Source organism: Colletes latitarsis, chromosome 7 (assembly GCF_051014445.1).
Source record: "Colletes latitarsis isolate SP2378_abdomen chromosome 7, iyColLati1, whole genome shotgun sequence".
NCBI lineage: Eukaryota > Metazoa > Arthropoda > Insecta > Hymenoptera > Colletidae > Colletes > Colletes latitarsis.
Genome location: NC_135140.1, coordinates 14,970,867 through 14,993,998, shown reverse-complemented (window position 1 = coordinate 14,993,998; position 23,132 = coordinate 14,970,867). Strand labels below are relative to the sequence as shown.

General features: G+C 29.7%; 4 protein-coding genes across 12 annotated transcripts; 2 read left to right on the top strand and 2 right to left on the bottom strand.

Annotated features, from left to right (window-relative positions):
- Nucleotides 1–1,200: 1,200 nt before the first annotated feature.
- On the bottom strand, nucleotides 1,201–3,698 carry Edem1 (ER degradation-enhancing alpha-mannosidase-like protein 2). The gene is made up of 2 exons (XM_076769995.1): nucleotides 3,497–3,698; nucleotides 1,201–3,383 (listed from the first exon to the last, which is right to left on the bottom strand). The coding sequence occupies exon 2, from the start codon at nucleotides 3,380–3,382 to the stop codon at nucleotides 1,313–1,315; it is 2,070 nt and encodes a 689-aa protein (XP_076626110.1). The 5' UTR covers nucleotide 3,383; nucleotides 3,497–3,698; the 3' UTR covers nucleotides 1,201–1,312.
- A 335-nt stretch (nucleotides 3,699–4,033) lies between these two features.
- Nucleotides 4,034–9,461, top strand: Phtf (putative homeodomain transcription factor). Of its 2 annotated transcripts, XM_076769994.1 has the most exons (17): nucleotides 4,034–4,154; nucleotides 4,531–4,627; nucleotides 4,721–4,860; nucleotides 4,985–5,196; nucleotides 5,266–5,452; nucleotides 5,535–5,671; nucleotides 5,835–5,937; nucleotides 6,020–6,229; nucleotides 6,507–6,571; nucleotides 7,190–7,359; nucleotides 7,499–7,635; nucleotides 7,693–8,002; nucleotides 8,228–8,456; nucleotides 8,637–8,732; nucleotides 8,798–8,941; nucleotides 9,021–9,116; nucleotides 9,189–9,461. In XM_076769994.1, exons 2-17 carry the CDS (start codon nucleotides 4,602–4,604, stop codon nucleotides 9,336–9,338), a joined length of 2,412 nt encoding a protein of 803 aa, XP_076626109.1. In that variant the 5' UTR covers nucleotides 4,034–4,154; nucleotides 4,531–4,601; the 3' UTR covers nucleotides 9,339–9,461. The 2 variants fall into 2 exon arrangements, with proteins under 2 accessions (XP_076626109.1, XP_076626108.1); XM_076769993.1 differs by lacking the exon at nucleotides 4,034–4,154 and having other exon boundaries at nucleotides 4,161–4,627.
- A 1,293-nt stretch (nucleotides 9,462–10,754) lies between these two features.
- Pasha (microprocessor complex subunit partner of drosha) lies at nucleotides 10,755–17,246 on the top strand. 6 transcript variants are annotated; one of them, XM_076769997.1, is made up of 7 exons: nucleotides 10,755–10,788; nucleotides 12,710–13,173; nucleotides 13,442–13,525; nucleotides 13,674–14,058; nucleotides 14,144–14,421; nucleotides 15,315–15,751; nucleotides 15,855–17,246. In XM_076769997.1, exons 2-7 carry the CDS (start codon nucleotides 12,732–12,734, stop codon nucleotides 16,185–16,187), a joined length of 1,959 nt encoding a protein of 652 aa, XP_076626112.1. In that variant the 5' UTR covers nucleotides 10,755–10,788; nucleotides 12,710–12,731; the 3' UTR covers nucleotides 16,188–17,246. The 6 variants fall into 6 exon arrangements, with proteins under 6 accessions (XP_076626112.1, XP_076626115.1, XP_076626113.1 ...); XM_076770000.1 differs by lacking the exon at nucleotides 10,755–10,788 and adding an exon at nucleotides 10,879–11,142 and having other exon boundaries at nucleotides 12,789–13,173; XM_076769998.1 differs by lacking the exon at nucleotides 10,755–10,788 and adding an exon at nucleotides 10,879–11,142 and having other exon boundaries at nucleotides 12,713–13,173.
- Nucleotides 17,076–22,499, bottom strand: Rilpl (Rab interacting lysosomal protein like). Of its 3 annotated transcripts, none has more exons than XM_076770004.1 (7): nucleotides 21,999–22,499; nucleotides 21,249–21,593; nucleotides 21,053–21,173; nucleotides 20,808–20,935; nucleotides 20,253–20,623; nucleotides 20,043–20,138; nucleotides 17,076–19,964 (listed from the first exon to the last, which is right to left on the bottom strand). In XM_076770004.1, the coding sequence occupies exons 2-7, from the start codon at nucleotides 21,558–21,560 to the stop codon at nucleotides 19,841–19,843; spliced, it is 1,152 nt and encodes a 383-aa protein (XP_076626119.1). In that variant the 5' UTR covers nucleotides 21,561–21,593; nucleotides 21,999–22,499; the 3' UTR covers nucleotides 17,076–19,840. The 3 variants fall into 3 exon arrangements, with proteins under 3 accessions (XP_076626119.1, XP_076626117.1, XP_076626118.1); XM_076770002.1 differs by having other exon boundaries at nucleotides 21,032–21,173; nucleotides 21,999–22,493; XM_076770003.1 differs by having other exon boundaries at nucleotides 21,032–21,173; nucleotides 21,885–22,006.
- Nucleotides 22,500–23,132: the final 633 nt, after the last annotated feature.

The following is a 23,132-nucleotide window of genomic DNA, read 5'->3' as shown; positions in this document are numbered from 1 at the left end:
ATATTTCAATTCAATTTATCATCAAATTAGTAAACATAAGGAAAAAGTATTTTTTATAATTACCTTATTAATTTTTCAGAAGATATTTTTAGAAGATATTTCTTACGTGCTCGATACGTTGTCGGAACAATTATGACGAACTGTTGGCTTAATCCGGTATTTATAGCTGGCGCGATCCGATAACGCACACCGGGGAATCACCAAATGCAATAATACAATTCGTGGTACTTCCCGTCATAGCAACCACAGGTTTATAATTTATAATGTATAATCCTTATTTGAAAAGTAATATAATTGTTCCAATTTTTTTAGACTTGTATAGAAACTATTTTAAATATACAAATTATTCGCCCGAATTAAAGTATAACTAAACAAAACTCTTTACTTCCGCCTTCCATTTTTTATTGGCAACACTGTGAAACTAATAATATATTTTTTCAAATTGTATATCTATAAAGAAAGATAACAATAAAATTGATTTATTGTTATCAATAAGATAATTATTTAATTATTATAAATGTATTATAACAATAAATGTAACTTAACAATCAGTAAATTGAAATGATAAAAAGATAGTACTTTCAGTACTACCAACAAAAACCGAACGCAAGCTTAAAGATTCTATTGCTCGTTCAACGAAAATTTGAATGTAATGTAAAAATAAAATGATATTTGTAAGAATATGCCTAAACTTATAATTACATAGTACATAATTACATAAGTTAAATACAAAACTGTTTTATATACCTACATATGTAATTAATATTATGTAATATAATAAGCAAAAATAATATATGTATAAATCTAAAGTATGTAATTTCATTAGAAATTATTCTAATATATTACATGTAGTTTACGAAAGTTTTAATAATTTTTCTTTATAAATTGACCAACATTTCTATTTATATATATAATATTTGCATACAATATATATGCAAAAAAAAACAGAAAATGTTCATATTGATATTAACAATATATGCTATCTCATTGAAAACACATTAGATATCATTCATATTTAATCTATATAGATTATTTTGAATCGTATTGATATGTAATCTAAATAAACATTTTAATCGCACAAAATATTTATAATCATCTACAAAATTCGTACAATTTAAAACGCGTAAAAATATAAATATTACAGAATAGATTTACCGAAATTGTTTACAATAAATCACATACTTCAGAGAAGGATAACAGTTGAATTCATATTGCATTTTATTTTTTAATGTCATATTTACATTAAAATAAACTATAATAAGAAGTAAAACATAAAATCGTATATTTTTAATATACAACATTATCATAAGTATTAGAAAAATTCTCCCATAATGGATATACGTTGCAGGAATGATTGAGATTGACAAGACAAGATCTGATAATTCTGTCTTGCAGAAACATTTGTAGGATATAAATTTCCTTTTCTAATATTCTCTAATAGTATTTGTGGTTCAAATCTTGTTGCTCTTGTATTGGTCTGTTTAATAAATGATTTTGTACGATTTCTTAAACCAGGCGCAGAATAATGTCCATCGGACGTAGATGTTTCAAACGTATCAACACTTTCACTATCATCAGCTTTATAAATTACTGAGGGAGGTGCAACAACTAGTACTTTCATGGGTTCAGTTTCTGAGTTTATATTTAATTTATTTTCTTCTTCCGTTATTGTAATTTCGTCAGTCTCATCATTTATGGGCGGAATGGGATTAACTAAATTTGTATCAAGATTGTCTTCTGCATCACTTATGAAAGTATGCCTCATTTCCGATAATTTTACAATTTTAACTGGTAGTTTATCATTATATTTATTTTTGGTGTCATCCTGATATGGTGTATTATATTCTGTATTTTCCTCTTCTGTTTGATCATTTGCAAGAACAAATTTCCATAATGCTGCCTTTTGATTTGGGAACAAATTTTGATTTTGATGACAACAATACAATGCTCCAGGGTCTATGGGATGTGCTTCTGTATTGAAAATATATCCACCTGCATCTACAATACATTGACCCCATTGAGTCTGAATAATTTCACCTTCCTGGCCAGAATTGTGAATAAAATTATCAAGATCAAAGAGGAGATAAAGATATTTTGTTGTCTCTGCTAAGAAAAATGATTCCATTCTGTCTGCCTTACGATGATCCCTGACATCATTGATTGTTGCATACCCACATGTAGTTTTTGCGCTGTGTTGCAAGCTTCTTAATATATCTACTCCTACTTGTATCAAGTAAGGATCACCCGTTGCTCTATACAAATACATAACTGATTCTACAAGCTCTGGTCTTAATGGATACCCTTCCCTGTTAGTGCCTGCTTCTGCTTGTGGGATATTATAAAACTCTGGTGTAAAACCAAATTGTTTCCAAACGCGATGGTAATTATGTACAGATTTCATAGCATCTCCAATTTCACCAAAAAGGCTGAGTACTCCAGGCCAATAAGCATCCAGAGATTGAAAGACTGGTAAGGTCACTTGACCTTTTGTCATAGAAACCCACAAATGCCAATCTTCTTTACGAATATATTTTTCAATAGCAGCTTTGTGTTCATGAAAAATTGTTGCTAGCAGTGGATCTTGAAATAATAAGGTACCCTTTGCCAAATATTCAAAATAAGAATCAACACCTGCACCAATTCCAGAATCTTGAGCTGTCCAATAACCCGTTAATACATCAACATGGTTACCAACTAACCCAATGTTTGATTTATAATAATGTAATGCTTTAATAGCATTCATGGCAACTTCTTCATACAATGGATCCCCAGTTAGTCTAGACAAAGTTCCAAACTCTAATAAAAATGTACCAATACCAGCAGTGCATGTGATGCTTGTTTCACCTTCTGGCACTCCATATTTCAAATTAACTGTACCATATGGCATTCCTGTTGGAGTATCAAAAGCTGCAATCAATCGTTTTGCCATATCTTCTGCAAGACGTAATAGTGGACCATTACAAGGCCATCCTGGCTCCAGATTGACACCAGCTTTACGTGACAAGAGATGAGCACTGAGTAACCCTCCAACTACTCGGATATTAGTTTCAAATACAGATACGTTTATGTTTGCTTCAAAATTTGCTCTGGCGCTTATAATCGCTGCCACGCGTCGAAATTCGGAAAAATTGCCCATTACGGCAAGAGTGTCTAAAGCATCGATAAGCGTCAATGAAAAACTACCCCATGTATCGAATCCATCGCAACTCAACGACCGTAGTTCATCGTAAGGGTAAGCATATGTTAAATAACTCGAATAAGCATGATCGAACATAGATCGTACTTCTTCCCTTAAAGCAATTAAATCTTTCTTCTCGTACTCACGTAATCCGTTCACCGAACATAAAAGACCAAAAAGCAACCCTATACTGAGGATCAACATCCTGAAAATAAGTTTGTGAATATTCCTATTGTCTTTGAGTATTTAACGAGCCTAGCAATTGTATTATAAATACATGTACAACGTAAAATAATTTCTTTTGAAACATTGCATTACTTCAAATAGTGTCAAACTTCTCAAGGCCCGACATTCATTTCGATGTGTTTTGTAACTTGTTTTCATATTATTTGTACACGTTGCTCTCAAATGTGGAATCCAAATATATTCCAATGACTCACTTTTATCAAAAATGAATAATTGCTATAATATTGCAGTTAAGTACATTGTCTTGTCATAATTAATTATCAAATAGGTATCGATACATTCTTGAGATATCGATACAATTCTGTCGATGTATCGATACTGGATTGAAATTTATAAATTAATATCAATAGAATCGATATCGGTGTCGATCTTAACACTAGTATATATTGCATTTTACACTCTACACCTTTTTCTTAATAATTATACTTTTGGTTTATTATAAATATGCAGGGCACATACGACTACGACCTCATGGCTTGAATAGAAAGTAATCAAAAATGTATTATAAAACCATTAACATCAAAATGTAGTAAACGTCGAGAAGTTATTAAAAAAAGATGTTGAATAGACGTTTCATGAAAATTTTTTTTAAATTATTTTAACGATAAATAATGAAAACACGATATGTAAATGATGACCAATAAAAGCTCTTGTTCTGTACTTATTATCGTAGGATTGGTTGTGATATTCACTTCGTAATTTTGGATAACAGAAAGATATAGGTTTAATGGTAAGTTGGTATGGTAGTCCGAGCAGATGTTCGAATGCCGACAACCAATGGACTCGATATAAGAAATATTGAATGCATGGCAAACTTATACCAGATTTTACTAGTAAACAGTTGTAAATTGAAGACAATCAGAGGCAATCGTGCTATTTAATTGTCACGATTATTACCGAAGATCGTTGAATAATATCCAATTCTAAGCAATGCCGTGAAAACTACTAAATGTATCACGAAATCATTCGTATTTTATTTCTCGTCCGCTCGAATTCCGTGAAATAAAAGGTTGTTATTAGTTGTCGGTTGTTATATATTATGGGAGCAACATTTTCTTTAAATTTACTAAGAAAAGTATACGGAAAATTATCTTCCGTTCGTTTAGACGCATCCAACTATTGGGTAAAATTAAAAATTAATAGTTATTGCATAGGATTACGATAGCGATCGGCAAAAATGAAATTAAACGAGCTTGTTTATTGGTAAGAAATTTTATATTTTACTGTTGGATCTCAAAAAAAAAAGTTATTTGAATCAGTGTCATATTAATGCAATTAATGATTTGCGTGTTCCAGGTATCAGAAGAAAATTGGTACTTACGACAAGCAACAATGGGAAAAAACTGTAGAACAGCACATTCTTGGAGGATTTACGCACGTTCCAATGAGAACTGCAAAATTGAAAACAGAACTTATTGATGTGGATCTTGTACGAGGTAGAGTATTAAATTAAAAGATTACAAGCAATTTTGTTCTTTCAAAACATTAAAACATGAAAATATATATTTTATAAGTATATATAGATTAATAGCAAATATTGAAACAAAATTTTCATTGCAGGTTCTTCTTTTACAAAAGCCAAGCCAAAACATGGATTATCAACAGTTGCTTGCTTGGCTTTTCAACGATTATTATTTCTCCCTTTGTATAGAAAATGGTGGATGCAGCAGACTAGTTTAAAAATTTTTACATTATTTTTATTATTGTATAGTTTACAATTGATCAATATGTGTGTATATTTTTATCAGATGGCCAAGAACAATGAAAGTGATGTACGATAATAATTATATTCCTATTACAAACACTCACAAATATTTAATAAATGACATAACTTTTTACAGATTGTGTCAACATCAGAAGTATTAATACCTACTATTATGATGTTAGTACTATGCATTGTTCATTCTCACATTGTATCAACACATTCAGGTCCATCAACAGTTGATGCGCATAGTAAACAGAGAGTAGTTAGACGTTCGCGACATACTAGGAGTCGACTGGGAAAATCAAGGACAAGACAAAACTTACGTAAGCTTTCATTTTTGTAGGATACAAAGTTTCTGGCAAATCACTTTATATTTATGTTTACTATGTATTGTATCATTTGTAGGTTTGCATGAAGATTCCAAATCATCTCAAGATACTGCTTCTGGAAAAGCTAGTACAGTAAATGGCGAAGTTTTAACTTCTGTACGATTTGCTAAAAAAGTTGTAATTGAAAATTCTTTGACTGCTAGTCGATCTCAGGTAATTATATTTTATCATAGATTTCATCATAATGCATGTTATCCTATGTTGGCAGTATTTTTTGCTAATTTGTTCATTAAAATGCTTAAATATTTATCTTTGAGAAATAGACTCCTGTAACAGATTTTTAATAGTTTTCTTTACAATTATTTATCTTTTATAGGAATTTGTGACTGTTCAAGCATCCTGTGATAATGAACTAATAAATGCACCTGTGAGCAATCCTCTTCCAATAAATGAAGCTTCAACTAGTCATACTCAATCAAGTCAGTAAATTATAAGCTGTACTAATGTTTTTCATCTTAGTTGTATGTTTATATTTAAATATAAAATATATCTTTATTATAGATCAAAACATAAAAAATGTACATCAAGATGATGATGGATTTGAAAGTTTAAATGGGAATGTATCAAGTGATAACGATAAAGGTATTGCACGAGCAACAATAGAAAAATTTAAGCAGAAGAAAGATGTACTACATAAAAATAATGAAGAGCACAATCTTCGAATAGAAAACTCTACTAGTCAACAAATTTTATTACAATCGAAATTCTCAGGTTCGATTGGCAACATATTATAATATTTTAATAAAAAGCTTATAGCATGATATATTATGTAAAACGCTAAACTTTTACAGAAACTAATATATTTTCATAATTTAAATAGATAAAATTTTGAAATATATTATTCATGACCTCTTTATTTAAAAATGCAGAATTTATTTCTATATTTATCCGTGATTTTGTTTGTTTTGAATTGATAACATGCATTAATCTTTGTTGGAAAGGTAAAGTGGCGTATTAGCTAAATGATTGTCTTCCACTTTCCATGCAGCACTTGAGTTATTGAAGACAGAAGATATTTCTTCAAAGAGTGCTGAGGAAACTTCTAATAAAGTGGTAAGTATTACTTATTCATTTATAAGTTTGTTTTAATTTTCATGCTACAACCATTACATTACACCAGCAATATAGACCTAGTAATTTAATATCACATACAGTTAAGAAAAACAAAAATATTTGCTCGTATAATAATTTCATAATATTACTTGTAACAGTCATATCTGATATATTATGCTTTTGAAATAAATTTAAAATACAACCATTTTATTTTATAATTTCGTTTGTATGCATCTATAATTGTAATCTAAACCGAATGTGTGTAAATAATTTTAAAATGCATTGTTAATGTACGAATATTTGAATAAACTTCTAGTAATTAAATATGTAATATTCTGAAGTAATTCACAAAACATCCCTAATTTTTAATGTAATCTCATCATGGCAAGAGCGCCAATGATGCAAACTGTACGTGGAAATTATGTTTGTATTATAATATGAATAAACAAATACTGACAATGTATTGTGAACGATTTTCAAATATTTGTTCATCTCTCATCTTTTAATTTTCTTATAATATATTTCATCGAATTGGATAATTATGTAAGTTTCGTAAAATTTCTTTTTTCATTTGCAAAAATATACAGAAGTATTAGAATTTTCAATTATTTTTTGAAGGATAAAGATCACTGTCCCTTGGCTATTGGTCCAAGAAAAGGTCGTCAACAATACGAAAGTGAAGAAGAAGGAGAATGCGAAGAAGCCGCTACGCATCATTTAACAGAAGCCACAACGTCTGCTACTGAATGGATGGGAGTAACAACAAACAGTGATGACTGTAGTTACAGGTACAAGATTATAATACTGTTACTGGTATTAATTTTGTATTGTTTCAAATCCTTTTTGAAATATCCTCAATATTCTCTATTATAAATTGTTTTCGATTCAAATATAAAAAGATACTATGAACTTCAATAATTTTTGCAGTTCAGAACTTGAGGAATCCGATTTACATAGTGAGACTAATAAAAATTATGGAGAATTTGTGGAGCATCCCTTTTCTTGGGAATTTGAATTACCGCCTTCCATAATGCTTAGCTCTAGTTGCGCTTCATATGATCGTGGTAATGTATATTAAAACAATAACGTAGATATTATTTATTTCATATAACATATTTCAGTTTCATGTGCTATATGGACACGACGTGATATAAAAAAAGCTGAACTATCGGTGCTGGACATCAGCTCAGCGATTATTGCCAGAGTGGAATCAATGCCTGAGAGTATGAACTATTTTTACGGAGGCCTACTGCTTAGCGTTGTATTATCACTAATACCATCCATTAAACGATTAAATGATCACGTTGGAATGGACAATAGTAGTAATGTAACTAGTTCCTTTATACCAAATGACTTAACTTATGTCAATTTGGAAACTTACAGCGATATTATATGTAAAGTGATAAGCTTGGCATTTGGTGCAACTCTTTGGTAAGTGCAAAATGATTGAATAATGATAGAATATATGGAAAACTTGAGCGCTATTGAAATAACGTTACTTAAAAGATTCAAACGTTATTTCAAATAGTTATTTCTTATATTTTATATATGTATACTCCGTATAACAAATAAATTATTATAATCAAACGAAAGAAATATTTGCTACAATGGTAATAGTCTGTTTAGAAAATTGATAAAAATTTTACTTAATTTCAGGGAACGTATAGTAGTGCTTATATCGGCATTCGAGAGGCTAATATTATCCTGTTTATTATTTTTTTTATTAGCAGTTGCAGAACGTACTTATAAACAAAGACTCTTATATGCTAAATTGTTTTCACATTTAACATCATCAAGACGTGCAAGAAAATCAGAATTGCCGCACTTTAGATTGAACAAAGTGCGTAACATAAAACTGTGGTTGAGCGTTAGATCTTATTTGAAAGTAAGATGAACCATTATTGTGTATATTTTTATCTTACAGTATCTTCAAAGAATTGTTGTATTTAATAATACAAATAATCGTTTAAATTTAACTTGATAATATGTATTATACAAAATTCTAATGCGGTTATAATTTTATATTATATAAAAAATATTCTTCCTAATATATAACTTATTATAGAGAAGAGGACCTCAACGTTCCGTAGACGTAATAGTATCAGCAGTATTCATTGTTACATTATTATTGTTATCATTTGTGAGTCTGGAGTTAATTAAGGTAAACAGAAACAAGTACATAGTATAATAAAATGATAGTAATCAATAGATATTATGACTTTATAGGATCTTGAAAGTTTACATTCCCGATACAACGTGGAAGCACTGTTTTGGAGTTTTTCCTTGGGGATATTTATACTGCGTTTTATGACGTTAGGTACAAAAATTAATAAAAAATATAGAAATCTTTCCGTCTTGATAACTGAACAGGTAATTACAATAAAATATATTTTTGTGCAAATTTATATTTCCGTTGCAAATATTAGTATTTGATTTTGGTTTCTTTTAGATTAATTTATATTTACAAATAGAACAAAAACCGCATAAAAAGGAAGAGCTTATGGTGGCGAATAATGTACTCAAATTAGCAGCAGATTTGATAAAGGTAATGAAAATAATTTATTTTGTTTACTAATTAATTATTTAGCATAATTGTAAATTTATATATAATTTACAGGAACTTGAAAGTCCATTTAAAATATCTGGTTTATCTACTAATCCCTATCTGTATACAATCACAAAAGTGGTATTATTATCTGCACTTTCAGGAGTGCTTTCAGAATTGCTTGGATTTAAGCTCAAATTACATAAGATAAAAATTAAATAAAAAAGTGATACTATATTAAATATTTATTTTCGTGTAACTACCTCAATGATGTTGAATAATTGACGAAGATAATTCAGTTTTATTTTAGAGTATTAGGGAGTTTAATAGAAGTGTTCGATGTTAAGGTTCAAATAAATATTTTATTTCTTAATAGTTTAGTTTGATGAATATTTATGATATATAATTGTTAGAGGTTTTTATGTTTTAACTAGAAATTTATAGTATTTAATTAAAATAAAAAATTATTTTACTGTTGTGGTAAATGAGTATAAGATTTTTACTTGTAATATTATTTCATTAATTTTACGTTATTCCATTATTCCTCGATATTAGAATATTCTATTGAAATATCATAAATAAATGATAGTTTATTTTTCAATAGATTTTTTTGTCTGCAATTACGAAAAAAAATTACTAGCGATGCTACTTATTACTAATTTACATGCATTACAGTATATTGTACCATGTAATAGTAATATTTATATAGATACAATCGTCGATGATACTTAACAAACTCTTCAGATATATAGTTATTGGTGCTCTGTATATTTACGACGTTTCAATACTGTGTAATTACTACAGTGTAAATACTTATACAGCAAATAGTGCTTTGATCCAGTATACTAATTGTAAGCATAAAAGAAAAGTGTTAATAGTTAAACACGCGCGCACGTGTGTCTATGTGTGTAAAAATATATATATATACATATATAAATAAGTGTATACATCTTTGCAAAGTTGCGAATGTTGCAAATTAAATGTAAATGATATTAATTTTGGTAAGCTAAATTTTTTGAATGTACTTGTTAATGAAAATCAAAACTACATGCAATAATCGTCACGTTTGTTTAGATGTGTTTGATGATTTATATGTAAATAGTGTATTATATCATATAAAGAATAGTACCTGTGCAGAAATTTATCTAATTACATCTATGGGTTATTTTAAAATAATTTTAAGTGTACCTTAGTGTGTTAAGAAATCAAATTATAATTTTATGGTTATCATAATATTTTTATATCATGCAATTGTTACGATTTAACAATTATGTATTCATATGTAATGATATAAAAAAAATGGGAAAAAAACCAGTAAAGTCCGGGCTAAATCTCGTAAAAAAATTGAAACTAGATATCATAAATGCCAACATGAACAGTTAATTATTTCCAACAATAGTTCCCATTGTAGAATTCAATATTTTCCATTATCATTTTTCGTATATTTTCATTTAAAAAAAGAGCTAAGCTTGTTCCAATTTCTAGAAAGAAAAATTGCATAGTGAAAGGGAAACAATGGATTTATCGAATGGTTACAACTTAAGAACAAGGTTAATTAGTTCCTATGTTTATACGAACTCTTTTTCATTGTGTGTTCTTAATCAATTTCTGTAATATTCACATGTTATGATACATTCTGTATAATACAATAAAATTATTTGAGCTGAAGAAGGTAGCACTGCATTTTATATTAATTATTATGAGAGTTTCCGACCTATCTTATTCTATCTTATAAAAAGTGGCAAGTATGTGAGAGGATGATAGTGCTTTGCATGAAATGCAGTTGAAGTTTAGACGAATACAGTTTTAGTTTAAGATAATTATATAGTGCTTGCAATTATGTGTTCCCAATAAGACTGATACAAAAGCTTTTTTTCTCTATCATTTAAGGCTACAATTAATAAAACTATCAGTAAATTGAAAATAGTCAAAGACAGACGGCATCTAACCAAACATTGCAAATTTGGTAGTTGGAGAATTAATCTTTATAATTTTCAGAAATAACAGTATTGTGATATACATAAAGGTATTATTATGGAATTGTATGAAATTAACAATAATATCGATTTGTGTTACATATAAAATTTACGTATCAAGTATGCAAGTTATGTAATACTGTCACATTTTTAACGTAAAAAAGTAAATTCATGTATTGTTATAATCGTAATTATAATGTAATTTATTGTTGTAGAGTAATAATAGTGGTGTAGTTAATATGATCAAATTTTTGAGATTATATAGAACAAGTTAATTTTAAATAATTCAAAGAAGATAGTAAATTGTCATATAGTAACATAACGAAACGAAGAATCTTATCACGGTAAAAGTTTGTTTATTTAGAATTAAAGATATCTGCTTCAATCAAGGGAAGTTTAGATAATTCATACTTTATTGTATCTTAAATTATTTAATACGCCCGATTTCAAAGTTTTTATAATGTATTATTTTTATATATATTTTGTATATATTTTCTAAGTATTTAATTTTATCAATATTAGGTTGGCCAAGAAGTTCGTACAGTTCTCAACATGTAAATATAACACAAAGTAATTCTTTTATAATACGAAATATCTTTATTCAATAATGAATTTTCTATTCTAATTTATAACTTATTCTCATCTATGAAAAGCCTTCTGTTTCCCTCAAAAAACTAATCAAGAGCTAATTAATGGCCTCTTAGGAATCAAAGGAATCTTGCAGAGAGGGAAATAGATAATAAAAAATTTTTATTTTATATAAAAAGACCACTTTTGGTACTTGCATTCTTTGATCACATTCTCTCTGACCATTTTACTTAAATTTTTACAGGTTTGCACCTTGTTGTTTCTTTATTTTATTTGTAAAATTATGCCAAAATTATAAAACAAATCTAATCTTTAAACTTTTTTGTTAATATTTATGGTTAAATGTTAGCTATCAAATAATCATGTGCTTTTAAGATTTGATCTGAAATTATGTTTCAGAATGTCTGAAGACAAGTATTGCCAAAATCTGCACATACTTTTTGGCCAACCCAATATATTAAGAAATATTGGAACTGAACATGACCTGTGTTATATTACTATCAGAAGTGCTTCGGATGGTATTCTAACAAGAAATTTTTTTCTTGTCAGCGCGTAATCCAAGTTAGTAACAGGTTCAATTTTTCAATGTTGTTCCTGTCTAACTTTGGAACCAGCCAGCTAAATAATACACCGAACTATAACAGCTATCTTCTGCGATATTCAGACAATATAATATTCGTACGATATGTACTCATGGATATATAATAGGCCCCAAACTGCTAACACTAATGCAAATGTCCAATTTTCGTTGCCATTTTCTAAGTGGTTTCAAATCGATTGGACTTTGGCCTCATTGGTGAAAGTGGTGTGGCCATACGACGCAAATGATATTATTTAATCCATGGGTCATTATATATGGAGCTTATGCTTAATTTTAAACAATATACAATTTCTTCTAAGCAATATTTGAAAATTCTTTGCCAACTGTTGACGAACACAGCAAATATTTTATTAAATATATGAAGTTTAGACAACAATTATAATTTTGAGCTTGTATGTCATTGGTTATTAGACCTTATAGTATTTTAGCAGATACCTTGTCGTTCACATAATGGATATGGACAAAGAAGTACTTGAAGAAACACCTGAATCGAGTATGAATTCTCAGAGTGAGATGGACTTGGACAATCACCAAAGCGCTGTTTTAACTAATGCAAAGTCTGATGAAAATATATTTGAAGCAGAAAGTGTATCAGAATTAAATACTGATAGCGATAATAGAATGTCCAGTAGAAGTCACTGTAGACACATGATGGAAGAAGAAACTGCATCCGCCGACGACACAAGCGTATATAATAGTTTAACCACTGAAGATTGTATTATGGAGTCCAATACAGATTATATTGTAGTTACAGACGATTTAAGACAATTTGATGTTTTGGATGATTTAGAACGCCATCCAGATCAAAACTGCTCTGATATGGACTCAGACACAATTGAAAGTATGGATTCCGATGTACCTGATGAAGAAATTGAGGCTATGCTTGAAGAAGGTAAATTTTAACATCAGAGCGAAATCAATTATTCTAACGGATTTTTTTATCTTCCTACATTGGAAACTTAAGTATGGAGTACATAATTTTAATAGAAATTTATAACAATGCATTGAAAGCCCAGTATACCAAAGTATGAAATGTGCAGATGTAAGAGTCAAATGATGTAGAAAGAAATCGGATTACTTGTTTTCTCTTTTTGTACTTCTTACATAGATCGTGCAGCCGCAGAGTACTTGTTTAGTTAAGTATTATATGCCACTATTAGGTTTACCAGAAGAATTTAAAGGCAAAAAAAAGGACAAGAAAGATAGCGTCCCATACGAAGAAAAAGAAAAACTTGTTTTGGATGGTAAGTATTATTCAAACTTCTTAACATAAAAGCTGCGTCGACATTTAGTCGTTCTAACACTCGACAGAAATAATCTTAATTGCAGCATTAAAATAAAGATGAAAAAAAAAAAAAAAATAAAAAGTTATAAATGTAACTCCTTTTGTAGAAATTGGCCATAATCATTTTGATGTACTTCCGGAAGGTTGGGTGCAAGTAACGCATAACAGTGGAATGCCTTTATATTTACATAAACAAAGTAGGGTTTGTACTCTTGCAAAACCATATTTCCTTGGGCCTGGCAGTGTAAGAAAGCATGAAGTGCCTGTTAGCGCAATACCTTGTCTTCAGTATAAAAGAGCTTTGCACGAAGAAGAGGAAGAACGAAAAAAAGAAAAAGAGCATGATTCAAACGCGGAAGTTTGTAGTCTTCCCAGTGCAAAAATTGAAACGATTCAGGAAAATCGAGAAGCTCATTCGTTAGATAGCGAACAGTTGAGAAATTATTGTCAATCGCTCTTTCGTTTCAAAGCTATTAAAGTGATGAGATTTCAGTAAGTACATATCAAATGATGTTAGATTACCACTAATATTCTAATATCATAATTAGCTTGATTAGCATTTCCATTATACCTTTAGATCATGGTCAGCAAGAAGGAAATTTACGAAAAATAAAAAACATCGCAAGCAACTCGAACGACCAACTTTACCCGATGGAACAAAATTAATAACATTTCCAGTTAGTAGCTCTAGTTTAACAGGAAACAGTAGTGGTACTACGGGAGATGATAGTGGTGGACAAAGACCACCTAAACATTGGATTATGAACCCCTCTGGCAAAAGTTATGTTTGTATACTTCATGAATATGTACAGCATGCACTTAAAAAGCAACCAACTTATAAGTTTAAAGAATTAGGTAAGTTTAATGTGCATGTATTAATCAGTATTGAGAAAATTTTGATCAAAGTAACAACTGAAAATTACATCCGTACGATCAACATTTAAATTAATCGTTAATTGCTTGTAATCAGACAAACTGTAATTTGATTACATTTGTCACGATCGCCTCTGCAAAATAATTGCATTGTAATTACACTGTAATTACACTGTAATTACTTCGTAAAAGTAATGACAGAAAAAATTAAAGTTCTTATTCTTTCATCTACATTATTCAAATAAAAACTCACCCTAGGCAAAACGTTGTCCGTCTATGCGGTTGAATTATTTGTCAGGCATTCGAAATTATTCCATAACTTCACTATTTTGTTGACTTCCAAGATAAATCTCCAAGAATATATTCTGAAACAGTTAAATTTTTGTAACGCGTAAGAAAAAATTGAAAAATAACCGTTAATTTAGCCCTCTGGTGGGCGCACCCGTATACAGAATACACGACTTAATTTCGCGACTTACTCTTTCGCCAAAAACTTTTTTCCCCGTGATCGGATCGGCTTCGGATCTTTTCCTATTCCTCGCTTGAAGGTTTTTCTATCTATTTGGCCCAAAAGTTAAAATTTCACAATATCGACGCCGCGTGTACGGAGTACGGAAAAAGGCGCGCGATTCACGGTAAAAAAACGCGCCCGCCGGAGGTGCCATGACCGGAAGCAACTAACGATCTACTCGATCGATTAATTCAATCGTTAGTCGTTACGAGCGATTATTTCAATAATCGATTAAGTTTTGATAAAAATGCATATATTAAACACATATACAGTTCAAAGTAATATACAATTATTGAAAAATTTAAGATTGTACAATACTAAGGAAAATGTTTATAAATCTGGTAAGAAGAACAATTGGTTTCAGAAAATGCTGCAACACCATACTCTGCTGTCGTTTGCATCAACGATATGGAGTATGGAAGCGGTTTTGGTAGCAGCAAGAAACAAGCGAAAGCTAATGCTGCGCGAAAAACCCTTGAAATTTTAATTCCACAAATGAGAGATAAAATTTCTGGCGATAATGCTGGGAATACAGCTTCCGGTAGTAACAGCCGAATGATTAAGGCATCCAGAACGAATTCTGACGCGGATTTGTCGTTCTTCGATGAAATATCGATAAACGATCCGCGTGTCGCAGAATTTTGCGCGAAAACAACCGAACCGTCGCCGCACGCTATTTTAATCACTTGTCTTCAACGAAATTTTGGACTGGGCGATATGCACATTAAACATTCTGTGAATACATTGAAACACCAACGCAATGAATTCACAATGCGTGTTGGAAAACACGAGGCTACCGTCGTAAGTAAAATTATAATATATCAACACTTTTAAGAATTTCATTTAAAAAATTAATTCTGCTTACGATTTATAGCGACATTTTATAAAATTCTAATTATTCTAGGTATGTCGTAATAAGAAAGACGGCAAACAACGTGCTGCACAAGCTATTCTGCAGCTTATGCATCCTCATATTCAATCTTGGGGTTCCTTGCTAAGATTGTATGGATCTCGTAGTGTAAAATCGTTCAAAGAAAAGAAACAACTAGAACAAGAAATTACGCTGTTACAAGGTAAAGCCGCGGTTAATCAACCAAATCACGCTATTTTAAGTAAGCTCAGGCAAGAAATGCGCAAATTGGCTGAACAACGACAAGCAATACAGCCAATTGGTAAGTTCGTTCCGCCAGATTTGCCGACAGGATCCGCAGCTAATTTGAACAACGTAGATTTATAGCATACTAGTCAACTTTGTGAATCATACAAATGTTAATTTATTTTGCAAGTTTCAAAATGACAGTTTGCCAAGCTTTAAAATACTTTGAATTTGTTTCATATTATTTGTCTCAAATGTAAACACGAAATATTTTATATATCTGATTTTACAATGTAACAAAGTAAATTTTTAAATGGTGCTGATCATTGGAACTATTATTTGCTTTGTTACTTTTACCACATTTTTATTTTATACATATCTTAGCCAATGATTGTTAATGAACAGCCAATGGTGTAATTGAATGTTGATTGAGAATAAATGTAGATCAACTTTTAAAATTAAAATTAATTAAATTACGTTGCATTAAGTTTACTTAAATCTAAGCACGAATCGAAGTATCATAAAATGCTACCTCAGTTGCCTTATTCCTATTGCACCATTGTAAATTGTTAAATGAACCAGTTATTATGAAAGTGGCTAAGTCACGAAATCAAAAATATTGAGTTGAGGATAAAAAAAGTTGCCGTGAAGTAAATAATAAAATAAAGTTGTCATTTTTATTATTAGCTGTTGCATCTTTATGATTACTTTGGTAGTGGTGTTAGCCATTTCCCCCCTATGCATGATATTAGAAATATATAAAAAAAAAAGAGAAAAATATATGACTAAGGTCACTCTTATAATAACTGGCACAAATATAAATGACCAATCTCGTATCTTTTTTAATTAAAGACATTTATATCTTATAAGGAGGCTAATATTATATTCGTGTAATTATCAATTATGTATAAAAGATGTTGTTTTACGTATAACTATTAAAAAGACAACAGCTCGCAGAACATGTTCATTTATTCTCAAAGAACTGATTACAATAAAGTATATTTCAGTTCCATAAATGTTAAGGCATCAAAACTTGCGTATTAATAACAGTGATAATGTATTCAAAAGTATTACAATCATTTTAATGAAATTGCTAATAGAATTAATTATATAAATAAACTGTGAAATCATGAATAAAACATTTAATTGCTTCCACGGATATATATACATTACTTCAATAACTGTACTTATTTTCTTTGGCACTTTTATACGACTTGTTTTTATATTGTTTCTGTAATCCTATGTTCTATGTAATACATTACTAATTATTACTAATATTCAACAATGTAAAAACAAAATTAACGCAAACGTTGAATTCTACTTTCATAATGTTTCTACTTTGTTGTTCAATACATCATCACACGTATTACTATTGTATGTATCCCGAAAGTGATTGAAAAGAGTTTCTTTTTACTTTATTTTCTTACTCGTGTAGAAAATACAAACATTAACATTCATTATTTGTGTACTATGAATAATTTGTGTTTCGTGTTACATGTATGAATATTAATTACGCGAAATGAAATCGTCGTTTCTTTAATTACGATGTAATATATTACATATATAAACGTCTCCCTACGTAATTAAATACGTGTAATACCATTAATGATTGCAAAGTGTTAATTTTGCTATAAATGGTAGTCAGTAATATGACTAATATAATATTCTTTGTTAATAATTCTTCATTGTATATGAGATACAAGATTTTTATTTGGTTTGATTCTCTCTTTATTTCTAAAGATTATTACTATTCTTGAATTACATGCTTTGAACAATTCTAAATCTAATGGTTGTTCAGTACTTTAAACATGTTCACTTTTCATCAAAAACACAACAAATCTTATTGTGTTTTACATAATATTAATAAATTCTTTTTACCAATTTCCTTCAGGAATTTGTTAACTTAGTATATCGAAGACGAATATATTTATTTAATAGGCACATTTTAATAGGATCAGAATTATGATGATTTTAACAGATTATAGTTGAAAAAAATAACTCCCTTAAAAAATGAACGTACATCATTCATTTTAAAATATAACTTAAGTTACAGATATGTTCTTTTAGACTTTAATGATTTAAATTCTTTTTATACAATTCATAAAATTTGAATCTGTTTAATCAACTATGCGTGTGTTTGCTATTTTAAAACTAACTTCTTTTTCCGCGTGTTTATCGTCACGCATTCAAAAAGTATAAAGCTTTTAGAAAATTTTACAAATATCTATGTTTATGTTGTTGAAATGTTACAATTCAACTGTTTGTTACGATAATTAAATTAATAATTGCATCTTCGTATAATTACATTAATGTATCGATTTACTAGTTATGCATAAATTGTTTGTAAGTAATGTTGGTAAATCAGTTTTTTCTCAAATGTATTTCAAACGACGCTGGTGGAGGATTCATTTTGATTATTTTTATAATTTTAATCATTAACTAAAGACACACTACTACTGTGTGCTTTACGAGTCACGCGTGAATATTATCCAAAATGATTAGATACTTCTCACATTAATGCTACCATTACAATTTATCGTACCGTTATATATTAATATCTTTTTGTCAATGCATAATACCTTGTAATATATTACCTTGAATACATTTAAAATTCGCGATTTCCAAATATTATTTACAAACTATATATGAATACAATGTTTACATTTGTTTTCACATTAACCTCCAGTGGCACAAATTATAAAAAAAAAATGAACTCATTTTAATACTCACGTGAAAAAATAAACGAAGTATACATTACTTGACTGCATATAAATCTTAACCTTCCGACAGGCACGCTTTTTATCGTAAAACGAGCGCGTTTTTTCGTACTCCGTACACACGGTGTTGATATTACAAAATTTCTACTTTTGAGTCAAATAGATAAAAAGAAACCTTCAAACGAGAAATAGAAAAAGGTCTGAAGTTGATCCGATCACGGGGAAAAAAGTTTTTGGCGAAAGATTAAGTCGCGAAACTAAATCGTGTACTCTGTACACGCTCGCTCCCGTCGGAAGGTTAAAATGTGTTTCAAATTATGTTCAGGCATAATTTTCTCATTTTCCTGAATAAGCTTTTAAATTGGGAAAAGATATATAAATATAAATACATTACAAAATAATCGTTACTTATACACTTCATTAGAAAATTAAATAATTTTATAATAATAAAGATATTGTATTCAACGTACTAATTATTAAAATATTAATGTACTTCTAATTAGTACATGATAACAGAGAAAAAATTGTATAATTTCAAATGTTGATAAAATAAAATTGAAATTTTCATTTCTGTTGTCTACAGGCATCTATTTCTTTGATAAATATACTTATATTAATTAAAAAAAATATCACCAAAAGTTCCAATATTAAAAGTAATTTTACCTAGTTTTATTCTGTATACTGTAATTTATAGAAATTATTAAATAAAGAGATACTATTGTATGCATTATTATCATGTTTACCTTGCAGAATGCCAATTCATTTTTAAAGATAAGAGTACGTAAATATTAAAATGTCTTTCTGGTCTCTGTATGAATAATAAATACATATTAATACACATGCAAATATTTGAATGTTTCGTTTCTGTATAAATGCCTACACTCGTATCAGTCAATTATCTAATTACAATGACTAATCTTGGTTGGTTCTAAAAAAAACTACGTACGTTTTAAAATAATTTTTCTGAATGTATAATCATTGTCTAGGAATAAAATACTGTAAGTGGATCCTAGAGCATTACGTTCAATTATTTTTTGCGAGACATGTAAACTTGTTTAGTCGCTTGGTAAAAAGTCATTATACAGATTCATCACATGTACTATTTCCTGACAGGGCCATCTTTGACAGACTAGAAAGACTTCTGCGTGGACTACTACCAACTAAGAAACTACTGCTGGACTCTGAGAAAATTTTTCGGAAACTGAAAATTAAATATCGTTATTAAATGTTTCTCATAATTAAAATTGTAATTATCGATATACACATACACACTACTTACAATTTACGAATTCCAGATTCAGACTTTTTCCATGGCGCGTCATCTGGTTCGTAAGGAAGTGGTCCTTGGACAGGAGCGTCTTTATCATCCTCCACTCTATCATAGAATAGAAAGGCAATTTTTTTTTTATAAAATATGTAAATCGAAACAATAAAATGAAAATATGAAAAAAAAACTGATATAAAATCACATTTAACAAAACTGACATACATTTCAGGCTTTGGTCGATATAGTTCCAATTCGTCTTCCAAATCTGAAACCCTGGCTTTTAGTTCATTTCGTTCATGTAGAATTTCTTTCAATTCGGCGGTGGTAAACCTTGGTCTATCAGGGTCATCTAGATCATAAACAGCCTTATTCGTTAGGTCTGGACATCCCTGCAATTTACTTAAATCTTCGTTTTCTTTTTTTGCCAAACCAAGACGGGCTCGAAGATTAATCAATTCACGATTTTGATCTTGCAACTGTGCCAAAAAGTCTGCTCTTTCTTCTACCAAACCGCGAGCTTGCATTTGCGCTTGACGTTGTTTACGCTTTAATTCTCGGCCAACGACCCCAAGTTTTTCGACTTGCGCTGTTAGCTTTGCATAACATAAAAACGAATTAGGATGATACGTACCTATATTATCATCGTTTTGCCGAAGTAAAACAAATACTACGTACTAAAGGAAAACTAGTCATGCTATAGCAAATGTAATACATTCTACAAGTAACATTTAATCGCTATTTATATCAAATTACATATGAACATAAGTACCAATTTACATTTTCTATATCCACATTTTTCTGCTGCAGTTCTTTGTCTCTTACTCGAATTTGATCTCTTTGCTTGTCTATCATGGATCTTAAATGTTGTAATACTGCTATATCAACTTCTTGGCTAGCTGTAAAAGCTGAAATATATTAATGTAATCAATAACATATACATATATATGTATAAACATATATTTTCGGCATTGTGTTAGTAAATAAAGATAGGTTGTTAGTACTTTGTTTACTGCTGTACTGACTGTCACTACGTGACTCTTGTAGAGCCTCTGCTAATCGTCTATTTTCATCCTGTAATCTTGTAACCATTCCTACCAGTTCACGAGACTCTTGTCGCCAATGCTCTTCGATTTGTTCCAATTCCTATACAGTAATTAAATGTCTTAAAACGAAAAAAATGTCAGAAACAGTGCTAAACAATTGTAGGAAGTAAAATACCTTTTCAAATCTTTGCCTGTCCTCAGCTTTCCCAATCTTATCTGTTTCCAATTGTGAAATCTTTGCACGTAACTCTTGGACTATCGTGTTTTCACATTCATTTTTGGTTGCAAGGCTTTCTAATAGCTCTAATCCGTGTATCACTTTTGGCATAAGATTGGTCACAGATTCTACACCAAATGCATCTATGAGTTTCTCACATTCTTTTCCTATTTCGGAAGCAATGTCATAGACATCTACAACCGATACATCTGATACTACAGTATATTCCTCCATATTACAGATTGTATAATTTTTCAAACAAAAAGGCATCAATGATTAAATTTGGGTATGCTATGTATGAACCTGTGGAAAATAAATATATGTAATTGTTTAATCATCGAATAAAATAATTTAAGATAACAAATTAATATAGAGATCTATATATTAGTTAATATTGAATAAGATTTTTTACGCGTTAAAATGTATGTTTTATAATTATAATAGAAGTGTTAAATATAAAAAAAAACACAATAAAATAACATTAAACATAACGAAGTATATCAAATTACTCTTAATGTAAGACCATAAAAAATGTCTTCAAAACTGAACATCACATATATAAATGACAACTATTATAATTTGTATTAAACATACTTGAGGGCAAACAAATATTATTTAAAAAAGGGCTCCTACACTTTGCACTTAATGCAACATGTTTTAGCGTTAGTTTAGGCGTGGCGTTAATTAACAAAATAATATTCAACGTACAAGAAAGTTAACAACTACTGTGTATTTATTGATGGTGTTTAAGTGCATGGAACTGTGAGATCACGATGATTAATCGCGTTCGGAACGCTTATCTTAAATTCCACTCGACACTGCACATTGTCGTAGGATAGAACGCATTATAATTGTTATGCATGCACGTAGATATGCATGTGCATACAGACTGTTAATTTGAACGTACACACCATATGACGATCATTGAAAGCAGCAGATTTAAACGAAAGAAAAAGTTAAAGATCCGAGTACCGAAGATCTAGTGACTCTTGATTAAAACTAGTTTCTTTTTCTGGTTCCATAATTCTTGCGAACTGAACATTTTGGCAAAAACGATCAAAGCGTTGTGGCGATTGGATCTTTTCAATCGAACAAAGTTAGATTTGTTATAATTACTCCATAATTGGGCATTCGTAGCTGTTCACGGTTAAGATTAACATTTTTTCTCCCTAAAACTATAAATTGATAATATTTATACAAAGGCAATCGCAATTTTGTTAACAGGAAGCTCTAACTTTTTTCTCTATGCAACTCGAAAACAGCTGTTGAAACAATTTCAATGATATAATAATGTTCAGGTTCAGGGTCATCTGAGATCACAAATCACAAGCGAAATGCAATTAACGTCTGTTAGTATTTCGTACATATTGGAAGCGGTATCGAGAAAATGTTAAAACCTATCTTCTATTACAATTCTGCTTCCAATACGTATCTATTAAACGACTTATTATATTGTTTGTCGTTTCTACCCTTGCGTGAAGTTCTTTTGAAGAACTTCTCATTAATACTTAACAGGGGATTTCTTTAAGCAATTTAGACTAAGGATTTTTTCCCAAAGGCTTATATTTGGAATAACTATTGAACATTAACTTTTAGAATATTAAATTCTTCTTAACCGGCGTTTTCATGTATTAGTATTAAAAATATAGTTTTATGTTAGACAAATTAACCCTTAAACAGGCGTACTGTACTATATTAGTAAACAGGGCTGTTCCTGGCGCGGGTGCAAAAGGTTTATTTTTGTCACACCTGAACGGCCATAAACTGTTTATTATATGTAAAATTTCTACTAATAAGGATAATGATGTTCTTAACATTGGTTCAAATTATAATATGAAAATC

Bases quoted from the DNA above. Each gene is read 5' to 3' on its own strand.
- Rilpl (XM_076770002.1), bottom strand. From the start codon at position 21,560: ATGCCTTTTTGTTTGAAAAATTATACAATCTGTAATATGGAGGAATAT. The intron at 20,936-21,031 runs GTACTAACAACC...AATATATTTCAG, and splicing joins TCAGTACAGCAGTAAACAAA to CTTTTACAGCTAGCCAAGAA. The intron at 20,139-20,252 runs GTATGTCAGTTT...ATTCTATGATAG, and splicing joins TATCGACCAAAGCCTGAAAT to AGTGGAGGATGATAAAGACG.
- Phtf (XM_076769994.1), top strand. From the start codon at position 4,602: ATGAAATTAAACGAGCTTGTTTATTG. The intron at 5,453-5,534 runs GTAAGCTTTCAT...TATCATTTGTAG, and splicing joins AAGGACAAGACAAAACTTAC to GTTTGCATGAAGATTCCAAA. The intron at 8,457-8,636 runs GTAAGATGAACC...AACTTATTATAG, and splicing joins GCGTTAGATCTTATTTGAAA to AGAAGAGGACCTCAACGTTC.
- Edem1 (XM_076769995.1), bottom strand. From the start codon at position 3,382: ATGTTGATCCTCAGTATAGGGTTGCTTTTTGGTCTTTTATGTTCGGTG.
- Pasha (XM_076769997.1), top strand. From the start codon at position 12,732: ATGGATATGGACAAAGAAGTACTTGAAGAAACACCTGAATCGAGTATG. The intron at 13,174-13,441 runs GTAAATTTTAAC...TGCCACTATTAG, and splicing joins TGAGGCTATGCTTGAAGAAG to GTTTACCAGAAGAATTTAAA. The intron at 13,526-13,673 runs GTAAGTATTATT...CTCCTTTTGTAG, and splicing joins AGAAAAACTTGTTTTGGATG to AAATTGGCCATAATCATTTT.